The sequence below is a fragment of the Arvicola amphibius genome, chromosome 12 (assembly GCF_903992535.2).
Source record: "Arvicola amphibius chromosome 12, mArvAmp1.2, whole genome shotgun sequence".
In the NCBI taxonomy this organism is placed as follows: Eukaryota; Metazoa; Chordata; class Mammalia; order Rodentia; family Cricetidae; genus Arvicola; species Arvicola amphibius.
Window position 1 is genome coordinate 83209030 of NC_052058.2, and position 12753 is coordinate 83221782.

A 12753-nucleotide genomic window follows, 5' to 3' on the forward strand; every position below is an offset into this window, starting at 1 on the left:
ATCATGTCAGATTACAACTATATACTAGTGTCTGAAATTAATAATTCATACTTTGGACCAAAATTGATTATAGAAATTTGAAGTAATATTCAGATATTAGGTACAAATAAGTGATGAGCTGTGGCCTAATGTGGATCTACTGAGTTGTTAAAAACAAGAAGTCGGTGTCTGCTCTTCAAGTCTGACCTTCGTTATCAAGCAGAATATTAGGGGTGTGGGTGACCATGACGATCTTTAAGTTCAAATTTCAGTGTTCACAAATGCAGAACCTTTGGTCCTGCCTAGTGACATGCCCATGTCTCCAGAGACAGTCCCAAGACTAGAAATGAAGACACATGGTCAGTCAGGAGCCCCCCTTCCCAGTGGAGCACAGCTGCCTCTTGGAAATGGGGTGCTTCTTTTATTTGAAAGTTTATTGTTGTTGTGTGTTTGTGTGTGCCACGTGTATATGTAGGGCCTGGGAGATGATCAGAGGACAGCCTTGTGCCGTCAGTGTGTGTCCGTTTCAGGTCTAATACTCAGGCTGTCAGGCTTTCCAAAGTATACTAGTTACTTTTTGATGCTGAAATAAACACCATGACCCAAATAGACTTGGGAAGAAAGGGTTTCTTTGGGCATATGGGGGATATATCATCATAGGGAGGCGTGGCAGCACGAGCAGGAAACAGAGAGGTCACGTTCCAACCCCAAATGTTGAAAGCAGAAAAAGTGAACTAGAATGGGTTGATTTTATAAACTCTCAAAGCCCACCCCAGTGATATTCTTCCTCCAGCAAAGCTGCGCCTTGCCTCTACTTCCCCAAACAGTACCACCAACTGGGAGCCAAGGAAAGATTCACATCCCTGAGCCTGTGAGAGAGGCTTCTCATTCAAGCCAACACATGCAACAGGCCCTTTACCCTCTGAGGCACCTCACCAACGTTGCTATAATTTTTTTTCTGTAAAACAGACAGAGGGAAAACATGCTTGCAGGTGACATTCTCCATGCGCCAGTGCTTCTTGAGCTCTGTGTCCTAGCATGTCACATACAATGTAAAACACCATGTGTGTTTGGCCACTGAAACTCAGATCTAAAGGGACAGGGGAACGAAAGTGGTTACCTGAAAACTAAGATTTATTTCTGTATTTTGTGCATATGGGTTCTTTGCCTGCATGTTTGCCTGCACAACAACAAAAGCCATCAGATCCCGAGATACAGTTGTGAGGGGCCATATGGTTGCTGGGAATTCAACTCAGGACCCCTGGAAGAGCAGCAGCCAGTGCTCTTAACTTCTGAATCATCTCTTTCGTCCCGTGTGATCTTTTTTTATTGAGGGAATGAAGCCTCAAGTACTCCTTGAGTAATTTTGGAAAATGAACCATTAGAGGTTTTTTTTTTTTTTTTTTTTATGGAAAGTAAGCCGTAGGAAAAATGATCAGGTTTACTGATGGTGAGAAAGACCATAGCCACCTGCTGGAAGCAAACACAATCTCCACATGTCATTTGAATAGGAAAGCAATGCTCACTTAGGAAGGACTGTTTAACTGTGGAAGTGATCTTTGAAAACAGGGAAGTTACTCCATGTTTTGCACGTGAGCAAGCTGGCTCTGAGGAGTTGAGTGCTTGTTCCTGGGGCCGGTTATGAAGATGACATTACACCACCATTGTCATTGGGTTTTGTTGAACTCAAATTGGACCATGGGATCAAATGGTCTTAAAAACTTCCTTGGTCTTTGAGACATTTTTTTTTCCTGAAACCCGCATGTGAAAAAGTCAAGGACACAGGGACTTCTTGGCACCCTCACAGCCCAGATGGAAAGGGTGGGGTAGGCCCCGATGAAGGGTAGTCCTGTGGTATGGACTCGAGGGTCCATATGATGGGGTGAGCCATACCTGCTCATAAATGGGGGATCTGCTTTCCTCACTGGACCACTAAACCTTGAGCATTTTCTCTTGAAAAATGAAAATATTGACTGGTAAGATGGCTTAGCAGGTCAAGACACTTGCCCGGCGGTAGGAATTCGATCCACAGAACCAATATAGAAGTGGAAGGAAAGAACCAACTCTACAAAGTTGTCTTCTGACCTTTGAGCATGGAGTTTTGGCCCGTGGCCCTCTCCACATCACATATACCCACATATCAGTGGGAATATGAATATCTTCTCCATGAGATTTTTATTTAGTTATTTATTGGGTTTTTCAAGACAGGGTTTCTCTGTAGCTTTGGAGCCTGTCCCAGAACTAGCTCTTGTAGACCAGGCTGGCCTCGAACTCACAGAGATCCGCCTGCCTCTCCCTCCCAAGTGCTGGGATTAAAGGTATGCGCCACCACTGCCCGGCTTTTTTTTTTCCTAATTGCTTCTTCAGTGAGAGATTTATTTTTTAAGGAAATAACTAGGCACACTGATTAGTGCCTGATAAGTGTTAACCTGCCTGTTATTCTCTGGGTCTTCCTGACATCTTGGAAACCCCACTGAATATCTCCCAAGTCTGGCTTTGATGAGATCGTGTGTATCTCATCTACTCATAAATAATTCTTGGTAAGTGGTCGCTCAGCAGAGCCCTCACAGCCTTTCTGAGCCTTCGCACTGACACCTGCACTCTCAGCTCCATGTCCCCGTCAAGACTCTAGACCACCAGCCCAGCCTCTCTGCTGGATCTAGACCACCAGCCCAGCCTCTCTGCTGGATCTAGACCACCAGCCCAGCCTCTCTGCTGGATCTAGACCACCAGCCCAGCCTCTCTGCTGGATCTAGTCTGCCTTTGTATTTCTGGCCATCACCCCAACCCTTCTTTCCTTGAGTAAATTTTGTTAATTCAAGAATTAGCTTTCTCTCCAACTTCCAAAACTTACAATTATTCAAATATATCCCCTTAAAATACTTTTAAACCTCCCCCATAGAAAGTTCTTTTCTCCGTATCAAAGGAAAAGGCCTTCTGCAGGCAAACCACGTGACAGTGCCTATATATTTATATCCCGTCATTCCCTCCAAAAGCTTCAAGGAAAAACAGTCCGTCTCTCCCTCGGTTCTGTTTTATAAAAGACTGTGTCTCAGGAAAAGACTCTTAGTCCTGGTCCCCACCAGGCCCCTTGCTCAGCAAAAGGCCCATCTCTGAAAGTGTGTGCAACAGCAAGGTTGCTGGCTCTCCCGTGACAGTGACCAGGGAGGCCAAGGTTCATCTTCAGAGAGAGCCGAATCCTGCAGATGACAGAGAAGTCAGCGTAGTAATATATTCAAGAAGGCCTAAGGGTTTACTTCTCAATAAGGATGGGAAAGAAAACCTGAGCACCCCACTGTGGGCTTATCATAATGTGCTTCATAGGAAAAGTTGGTAATTAGTCCCTGAGTGCATAAAGTAGAATAGAGAAGCGATGGATACTTGAGGGAATCTCCGAATGCTCCGGCCAGTCATCACATGTTAAAGGCTGTAAGAAAGGGTTGGGGTGCCTCCACCCGTCTGCATACAGTCTCCAACACTGAATCTAATCAACAACTAGTGCCCTTTAGATTGTCTGAGAATGAAGGTTAGGGAAATTCCAAGGAGTGCAGAGTGCCAAACGCAAGCTGTCTGAGATCAGGTGTGAAACGCCCCAGAGCTGGTGGGAGTTCTGGCGGGCGTCACTCTTCCTCCAGCTGGGGCTGCTGGAATCCAGATGTGTCACAACTGGATACTGAGGGCATTGAACTGCCCATCTCAGCACTTGCCGATTTAAATCGATTGCACTTTTAAATGTTCATGAAAGGAGATGAACTTACGTTTTAATTCAATGGCTATTGGAGGGGTGCACTCAAGTTTTTGAACCCTTCCTAAAGAGGAAATATACACAAACCATATCAGAAAATTCCAGGTTTCCTGGGAGGAGGTGTTTTCACCAATATTTTGGTATTTACCATCTCTTGTGTTTAGGTCCTTGTGAGCTCTTCTCTATGGACCGTTTAGATTAGGTGAGAAAACCAAGGTTTATCTGTTAGTCCCAGAGATTAAATAGACACAGGACCCCAGGAACGAGCTGCAGTTCCCATGGGACTGCAGGCATGAATTCAACTGGGGAATTGAAACTCTCATTGGGAAAGCACATACATCAAAAGTCTTGCTATGTGGACCGCAAGCTTAACCACAGTGTGATGATTCGTGAATATTATGACCTTTAAAATACTTTACTGCAGTAGTTTTTAAAGAAAAAATCTATTGTATATATTAAATTTTTCCAAAAAATTAGTTTCTAGTTGAAAAGGAAAGCAGACTGGCTCACATGATCATGGAAAAGGTTATTTCACAATTCCAGTTACTCACCGTGAAAATGCACCAGCAATGTCAAGGGACAGTAATTAGTGTATCTTCTGAGGCTCCCTGGACCAATGCGTGGTCCTCTCCCCAGCAGCTTGTAGTCTCTGGAGAGAGATGGACAGCTGATTAGACGGAGCACAGCGATCCAGCCACTGCTTGCCAGCAAATGGGAGCCAGTTCATCAGCATTGCCTCCGTTTTCCCTTTCTCTTCCTCTCAGATTCTGGCTATGTGCTCCAGGCTGGCACGGAATTCAGGCCTCCTGCCACTGCTGCTTCTGTGCTGAGATTACACATGTGTGCCACCATGCCTGGCTTTCCTTTTCTTATCTTACAGTTTAAGGATATTTGCCCCCTGCAGAGACAGAAGTCTTTGGGAGAATTAATAGCATACATTTTATTATATTTAATGCTAAAAATCATTGAAGTAGCTTACGGAGATAATTTAGTCATGTGTGTACAACCCTGATAATTTGGGGGGGAGTGTATTTGGCCAAAATATGTGAAACCTATGTGCTTTCCTCCTATATGGAAAGCTGGAAATGTTTTGAACTTTTCAGAGAAAGTACCAATTTGGACCAGTATTCTCAGAAGTTAGCAATAAATGATAATCTGAAATTTTTTTTTAGTGCTCAGTTTAGAATAGTGGTATACAAATAATGTTTCATACTTGTTTCAAAAACAACTTTCCCAAAAAACTCCTCTCATCTTCTATTTTATATTCATAGTGCTCAAATTCCTCCATCCTCCTGCTGGTCCCTGATGGTCCCCGATGGTTCTAGCCTTTCTGCCTCATGCGCATCTTTCACCGTCGTGTGAATTGATGCGTAGTTCACTTTAAATCACCGTAAAGTAGCTCCATGTAGAGTTCTCTTTCCTACTGAAGTAGAACATGTTGAAGGGATTTCTGATCGTTTACACTTGGTAATTTTTGAACCACACATAACTCTAGATCATAGCCATATTTCTAAACATTTCTAAGTAATTTGAACCCAGTTTAAAAATATTTCACTTTAAGTTGGAAGTATTTGGTTGGCTGTAAACTGCCGTATGTGCCAAGTGCCAGGTGCCACAAATGGTACAAAGCTTCGGTGTAGCATGTGCCTGGCTGTCTCACTCTGGCACGTATTTTTATCCCCCCCCCCCCATATCTCTCTCACTTTGAGCTAGGATTTGGTCAACAGCTCCATGTTATGTATCTACTACTTGTCAATTCCTTGCTGATCTGAATGTAGCCCAGAGACTTGGTGATAGAGAAAGCTGCTAGTTGGAACAGGGTCACGGTTCAAATATAAACACGCAGATCCTCCCGAACACAGTGCAGTGGCACACGTAAGGTGACCTTATTGCAGACTCAGATAGATAAGAGGAACACAGGCGTAGCACAGCCTAATTTAACGGTGCCTAACATACTGGTTGTGAGTTACTATGGTAACAGTGACCTTTCATCTAGCACATTTAACCTTTTACTCATTTTGCTCATACATGGTATTTGGTTTACTTCAGAATCTTGTTTATTTTTCTCCAATTAGAGAAAAAAAAAGGGCAAGGATGGCTGTGTCTGTTTACATACGTTCCTTACACAGAGTAAACACATGCACATCTGTATATTTTTTCCAGCAGCTTCTATACACACTTTGTTAAAAAAAAAAAAGTTATCCAGGGAACATAAATAAACTCTAGAAGTGAAATGCCGGCATTCCATCTTTCCCGCGTCCATCATCTGTGTGCATCTGTATGTGATGCTGTGTCTCTTCCTTATACAGTATGTGGAAGGACCTCCAGGGCAGATGTTTTAAAAATGGATGATCACCCAGAGTTGGGCAGGATGAATTGCCTGTGTCCAGCTTCTTCATACCCGTGACCAGGAGAAAAAATAAAATAAAAAGAGTCAGCCTTATGAAACTGCATTCAGGTTAAAGGGCACCAGGCATCCTGGCTTGTATTCTGCCTACAGGACAAGGCTTTAATTTGATAAAGATCATTAGTCACTGAGATATATATTTGAGAGAGTTCCCAGTAGCGAATCTTCAGTTGGCAGTCACTGGGGTGTACCAGATGGTTCATTAGCATAGGCTAGACAAGTCAAAGGCTTTCAGAATCATTTAGAAAATGTCAAACAGAAACAAGAACCCTGTCACTTTTTATTAGAATTAACTACATCACACCCTGGACACAGATTTCACCTTGGGTCAGAAAAATTAATACAGAATTATATGAATTGTGTAATATACTGGTTTAAGATAGGTCTTTCTCTAGGGACTCATTTGCTGGCAATATATTATGATCCTCTACGTTAAGAATTCTCGAGTCTTTCCTTTTGTAAGATATGAGAAGAGTTGACCTTGCTCAAAATCCATTGGTGTCTAATTGATTTGAGGTATGCAGAATTTCAACCAGACCAGCTTGCAAAGTTCTCTTGCGATCCCTTGCCCAGAAAGTGTGCTGAGCGGGGCTTCCTGAATGCTCAGCAGTGTAGAAAGCACACTTTACAGCAAGAGAACAAGGCAACCGTGAACCAAACATTGCTTTAGTAAATGGGAATCTAAAAGGAAAAAACAAACCACAAAACCATGTCATTGAAATCTTGTCTGTTTTTTTAAATGCAGATGTCAAGAATCTCGAGAACTTCCAGCTGGTGGAAAGTGTCCAGGAACAGGTGAATGCTGCCCTGCTGGACTACACGATTTGCAACTACCCACAGCAGACAGAGAAATTCGGACAGCTACTTCTTCGGCTGCCAGAAATCCGGGCAATCAGCATGCAGGCTGAAGAGTACCTCTACTACAAGCACCTGAATGGGGATGTCCCCTACAATAACCTGCTCATTGAGATGCTGCACGCCAAAAGAGCCTAAGTCACCACCCCTAGAAGCTTGCTCTTGGAACACAGAGACCGGAGGGAGAAGAGGAGGAGGAGGGAGGAACAAGAAAACATAATACTCTGAACTGCTCCAAGCAATGCTAATTACAAACTTGGTTTAAAGACACTGAGATTTTAAAAAGCTTAATAATCAAATACTTAATAGCAAAGAAATGATCTATCAGGGTATTTGTACTGCAAACTGTGAATGGAAAGGCTCCCCATCCCCAGAGGATTCATAAGAAAGACGTTGTCATGGGGTGGTGTCATGGGGTGGATTGAACTCGCAGACAAGAGTCCAATACCACATCACAATAGAAATGGACAGAACGTTCCTTGTATATTTAAACTGATCTGTTATTAAGAAATTCAGCAGTTGGTCGGTGTTACTAATTGGACGTGTCCAGAATTACTCCATGGTGAAGCCACACAACTCTCAAAGCATACACGGGCTGTGCCTTGGCAGCCACACCCCCCTCCTCCCAGAAGGCCCCACACCTTCCGACCTGTGAGCTCTGAAGCTATCCTAAGGACTTCGTTCAGCCACACCCAGTAGTAGCTCCACTAAATCATGCGTTCTGAATGTCCGTCTTAGACCTGCCAGCAGCTAATCAGGGCAGTGTATAAATATGTCAGCTTGCCATTTTAAATGTTCTGAAGTTGTTTTTGTCGTGTGTTCGTAATTTAACTAAAGCAGGCAGTATCCCTCTTCTATATAAGCATCCGTTTAATATTAAAGGAAATAAAATTTAAGCAGAAACTCCCAACAAGCAAGCTAGATCTTATTTCTGCTATTTTTGCTGAAATACAGCTTGGGCATGGTTGGGTTTCATAGGAGTTTTTGGCCAAGAGGCTTGTTAGCACACATCCATCTGTGTAGTCATCAGGGTTTGTAGTTCACTTAAAAAAATAAAACACTAACATCCTTTGCTGGGACGCAAAATAGTCTAAGGAAACGGAAAGTCAAGCACGTTAAGCGATTCCAAATGAAAGTAGATTGCGCTGCAAAGGCAGCTGACTCAAGGTTGGTTGGTAAAGCACCCCCTAAACTTGGGGTGCAAAAGCAGTGATTCTCACAGCCTGGAAAGACAGTGAAGTCATTCACATCTCCTGTGAAGGGCAATGGAAGAGCACGGTACTGGCCTAAGACATAGACCAAAGTCTGCTGTAGAACAAAGATGCTGGAGGGCAGAGGTGGCAAACTCTCTCCAACCGATGCTGTCAGTATTAACACGCAATGGCCGCAGGGAAGGAAGCCTTGCCTTACTTCCTGGCCCCAAAGGGGAGCTGTGCAGATGGGGATGAACACTTGTTGAAAATAAAGTATTACTACTTTAAAGTCAAACAAAATATAGTGTTTACATTCTTTAGGTCCTGGGGGGAGTTGGGGTGACTCTGCTACCACAAGAAAGCAAAAGCAGTCATTTCTTTAGTGTTATTTCTCTGGTTAGTAATTATTTTTCACAGGACGTAATTACTGTTATGTCGTGAGACACTAAAATCAAGAATGGGACTCTCCTTTCGTCTTTAATTTGTCGAGATCAGCAGCACAATCACTTGTAGAAACTGTAAAAAAAAAAAAAAGTATCTCCCTGTTCTTAATTTTTTTTCACAAATGTTTCTGGCTTTTGGAACAGTTTATTTATATTGTATATCATAGTTTCAACTAGAAAATTATGCTAATTTATTGTTCCTCGGGTTCCCCTTTGTATAAGATAGAGTCAAGACTGAAGAAACCAAATATGTGTTTACTATAGCATGTCTTCAAGTTAGTGGAACATAGTTCAGTGGTATAGAGGGTCTTAATGATTAAAAACCATCCACTTGATTACATGTCTGCAGATTCCCACAATCTTTCTGTAGTTTATTTAATAGCCATTGTAAATCTCATGACTTGTAGCTTTTTCTTGTTTTGAAGTCATTTTATCAAAACAGAGTCATACCTGGTTTTCCTTTCCAAACATTGTAAGTTGTATACCAAAGATATTAGTTATTACTTCGGTGTGTACAAAGATTATTATTTTATTACACTTGTTAATCACCTCTAATATCCATGAAGGATGCACATTAGCTGTGCTGGGCATTGACTCTCAGTGTTATCTTCATGGTTCAAAGAAGGATGGAATCATTAATCAGAGCTCAGATCCAAAGCATTAAATCCAATAGAAGCATGGTTGCGCCTCCCAACTACAAACCAGGTTGGATAAAGGCGCACGGGGAAGGAATGGTGATGTCAGTGGTTTTGGAGAGAGCTCTAGCCCATCTCTATGTGGGCAGAGGCTAGAAGGATGGTTATTTGGAGGGTTTGTAATGTTGAAAAAAAAATCCATGTGTCCTTAGTTTAAATGCATTGTACTCCCCACTGAGCATTAAGCCTAAAGTTGTCAAACGCTGCTCTAGTTTACCCTGAGACTGGTTAAAAGGCCACAACGGCCACGTCCATGCAGAGGGCAGAAGCAGGTGCTGCTGCCCAGCATCCGAGGCCCTTTCAGAGCTGGCCAGTGGTCTGATGTCAGTTGGTAGCCAGTTTGTAAGGTAGCCAACTGCCTTATCAGTTAGTCTTACTGAAGACGAACTCACCTGGGAAGGTTTTCAGCTGAGCTGGGTTTCCCGCCGTTGGTCTCTGCAGACAGTCTGTAACGTCTGAATCTTTGGATTAGGGCTCTCCCGCAGATGCCTTGGTGGACTTGAGTTCATGCCGTGTTCAGAGTGTGAAGTCGGTTTCTCATTGCCGTTTGCTTTCTGTATCAGTGAAATACATATGGTCATGTCAGTTCTTGCCAGGAATTTCTCAATATGGATTTTGTTTTTAGTATTTCAATAAATATTGATATGCCCAACTGGTAACTTTTAAAATCCTTTATGTGGTCCTTGTGTTGGCTATGAAAGCATCTAGTAGTTAACGTGTCCAAGAATGGCATCCAAAGACTTTCACAAGAATACTTTGTGTGTAAGGCTCCGGATGCCTGCAAATGACACAGAACGTTCAATCCGTGCATCAAAGTTTCCAGCATGAAAGGAGATGTTGGCACAAAATTCTCAGTCTAACTTTGTCTACTAAACAATGTCCTAATACCTTTCCTAAGTGCCCTTGCAATTCAGATCCTCAGAACAGCTTCATTTCAAAGCCCTTTCAACAAACCAATACATTGGCCAGAGGAGGACTAGAGCAAGATGGTGTTTGATTTTGTAATTAGCAATGCTGGAATCCATGGCTTCATTAAGGAAGTCAAGACTTTGGCAGAATACTCCTGTCCAGTAGGAGCAGGCTGAATAGATCAGACTCGAGCACTCGGACAGCTTTTGCCAATGTCTCTCTTAGCAAAGATACTAGGCATCAAAAGGCAAAAGTAATAGAGAAAATTGGGCATCAACTCAGAACCGGGGCTAGAGGCATAGCTCTAGGCTAAAGTACCTGTACAAATATGAGGGCCAAAGTTCAAGGCCCAGATCCCAGTAAAAGGTAGATGAGGCACCCCATCTGTAACCCCAGCTTGCAGGGTGAAGACAGGATGCACAAGACAGGATGGCTAGCAAAATTGAAAGAAGATGCCCAAGGCGACCTCAGGCCTTCATATGCCAACACACAGGCATGCACATCACATACACATGTAAACAGACCATTACCCTCAGCTCAGAACCCTAAGAGCTTTTATTCCCTCGGTTTAAAAATAAAATGTCTAAAAAATGTTAAGAATTAGGCCTTCAGTACTACCCAGCTTTTGGAGACTGAAAGCCAACTAAAACTACAAAAGTTCATTTTGGAGATAAAGCATACACTATAAAGCACTGCAAGAGTCACGAACCACTTCATTATAAAACATCCAAGGCCAGCCTCCCTTTGCCACCCTTCCCTTTGCATCCTCCACCCGCTGAGGCCGGAAGGATGCTTTGGTCCTGCACCAGGCATTCTGACTTTATAGGATGTACAGAAAATTACCAGTTGGATGCATCCACATGTGTGTATACACATCATGGAACTGAGATTTTTAAGTAACTAAACTGCTCTCCAAATCCCATCTCCCCTGTCAACTCCCCCGGGGAACTAAATGATTCTTGGCATGTCACAAAAAAAATGCAAACATATATTCACGTTTAATTGAACTGACTTACACCGTTTTTACATATGTAGCCGGGTTATAACCCAGATCAGCTAAGGTGAGAACATCGGGTGTTTTAAATGTTTTTTTTTTTTTCAAAGCAGGAGAGTTTGTCCAGAGTCTATTGGCAGCTGGCAGAGGTCATTCTGACAGAGCCAAGGGGGCCCGACTTCCAAACTTAGAATAACACACCCCAAGTTGCTAAGTCCACTGCAGCACAGTGCACCCAAAGGGGTGGAAAATCCTCGTGCTGATGTGCATTTGGTTGTTCTGTTGGACATTCAAAATAACTTTAAGGGGGTTTGTACCTTTAACTAAGTTTGACATTCAGTTTGAAGCCATTTCTGATGTATATTTTTATGAGAACCATGTGGAGACTTTGTTCCCCAGAACCCGGGTCAGAAAGCGCCAACACTTAGTGATCTTGACATTTCCCTGGGATAATACAGAGCAATTTTCCTCACCGCTGAACAGGAAGTGTATAGTTTAGTCACTCAGAATAAATATTCTCGGAGAGGTCTAACTGCCCCACGTAAGCATTTGTTTTATGTTAAGTTAGGAATTAATAACGTGGTGAGTGGTGTCGGGCTATGCTTGTGGTTTTGTTTGAAGAAGCGCCTTCCATGTTAGTTGCTAAGAAAGGGAAGGTGCCAGAGGGGGTGTTAGAATTAGAACTAATTGCTGGGTTTGAAGCTTAACTATCAAGAACCCAGTAGGATGCAGAGAACTGGGCTCTACCTGTCCCGATCCTCAGATCTGAGGCTGCATCAGGCGCTTTGGCCACTCCCAGCTTGAGCTCCCAGCTACATACAGCTACAAGTCATGTTTCAGGTTCTCACTAAGACCCTATTAGTTGAAAATAACCGAGGGTGCATTGCTAAACCTAGTTAGTTGTCTTAGCACATCAACTTCAGAGACAATCACTCGAGGGTAAGCCAGTGCCATTCCCCCATCCTCTTTGGTCTGGGACATCCTCTGAGGTTTAAGACCAGCTCAATTAGCAATTGCCAGGCTACAGCTTCCCTGTACTTCTGCATCAGGGGCTGAAGCCTTGCCAGGTTTCTCCCCGGCAGTCCCCTGTGCTCCTTCAGTGCCCTTGTTCCCACAAGGCCTCAATATCTAAGACCCACCCACCCATTCCTTTCCCTGCTTCTCTCAGATCAGATTCCTCATCTGGCCTCCCTGACAGCAGATTAGGCATTTCAGGCCTGAAATTATTTGGCAGATTCCCGGCTAAATGCCTGCTGTTTGTCCATCCAGTTCCAACCTCACCTCATGCAGCAGCCAGCCCTATAGGTTCATCCCAATACAACCTTCCCTTACCACTCCCTTACACTCTGAGTCTAGCCTTTCCAGCCCCACCCAGCCCCAGCCTGCGCAGGCTGCCCTTCCTGCTTCTGTCCCCTGGATTGCTGTTCACCATGGCTGGTGAAATCCAACCAGACACAGACCCTTACCCCCATCCGGTGCAATTTACCTGAGACACACACCTCTGTGAAACAGGTTCTAGTCTCACATTTGTTT

The 12753-nt window shown here is 43.4% G+C and overlaps 1 protein-coding gene across 5 annotated transcripts in view; it reads left to right on the plus strand.

Annotated features, from left to right (window-relative positions):
- The window catches only part of Nr5a2 (nuclear receptor subfamily 5 group A member 2), a 121962-nt gene extending 111977 nt beyond the window's left edge, over positions 1 to 9985 (plus strand). For all 5 annotated transcript variants that reach the window (XM_038349206.2, XM_038349205.2, XM_038349207.2 and 2 more), the window contains one exon: positions 6877 to 9985. In XM_038349206.2, coding sequence (XP_038205134.1) covers positions 6877 to 7124 — 248 coding nt within the window. In that variant the 3' untranslated portion in view covers positions 7125 to 9985. The remainder of the gene's footprint in view (positions 1 to 6876) is intronic.
- The last annotated feature ends 2768 nt before the right edge of the window (positions 9986 to 12753 follow it).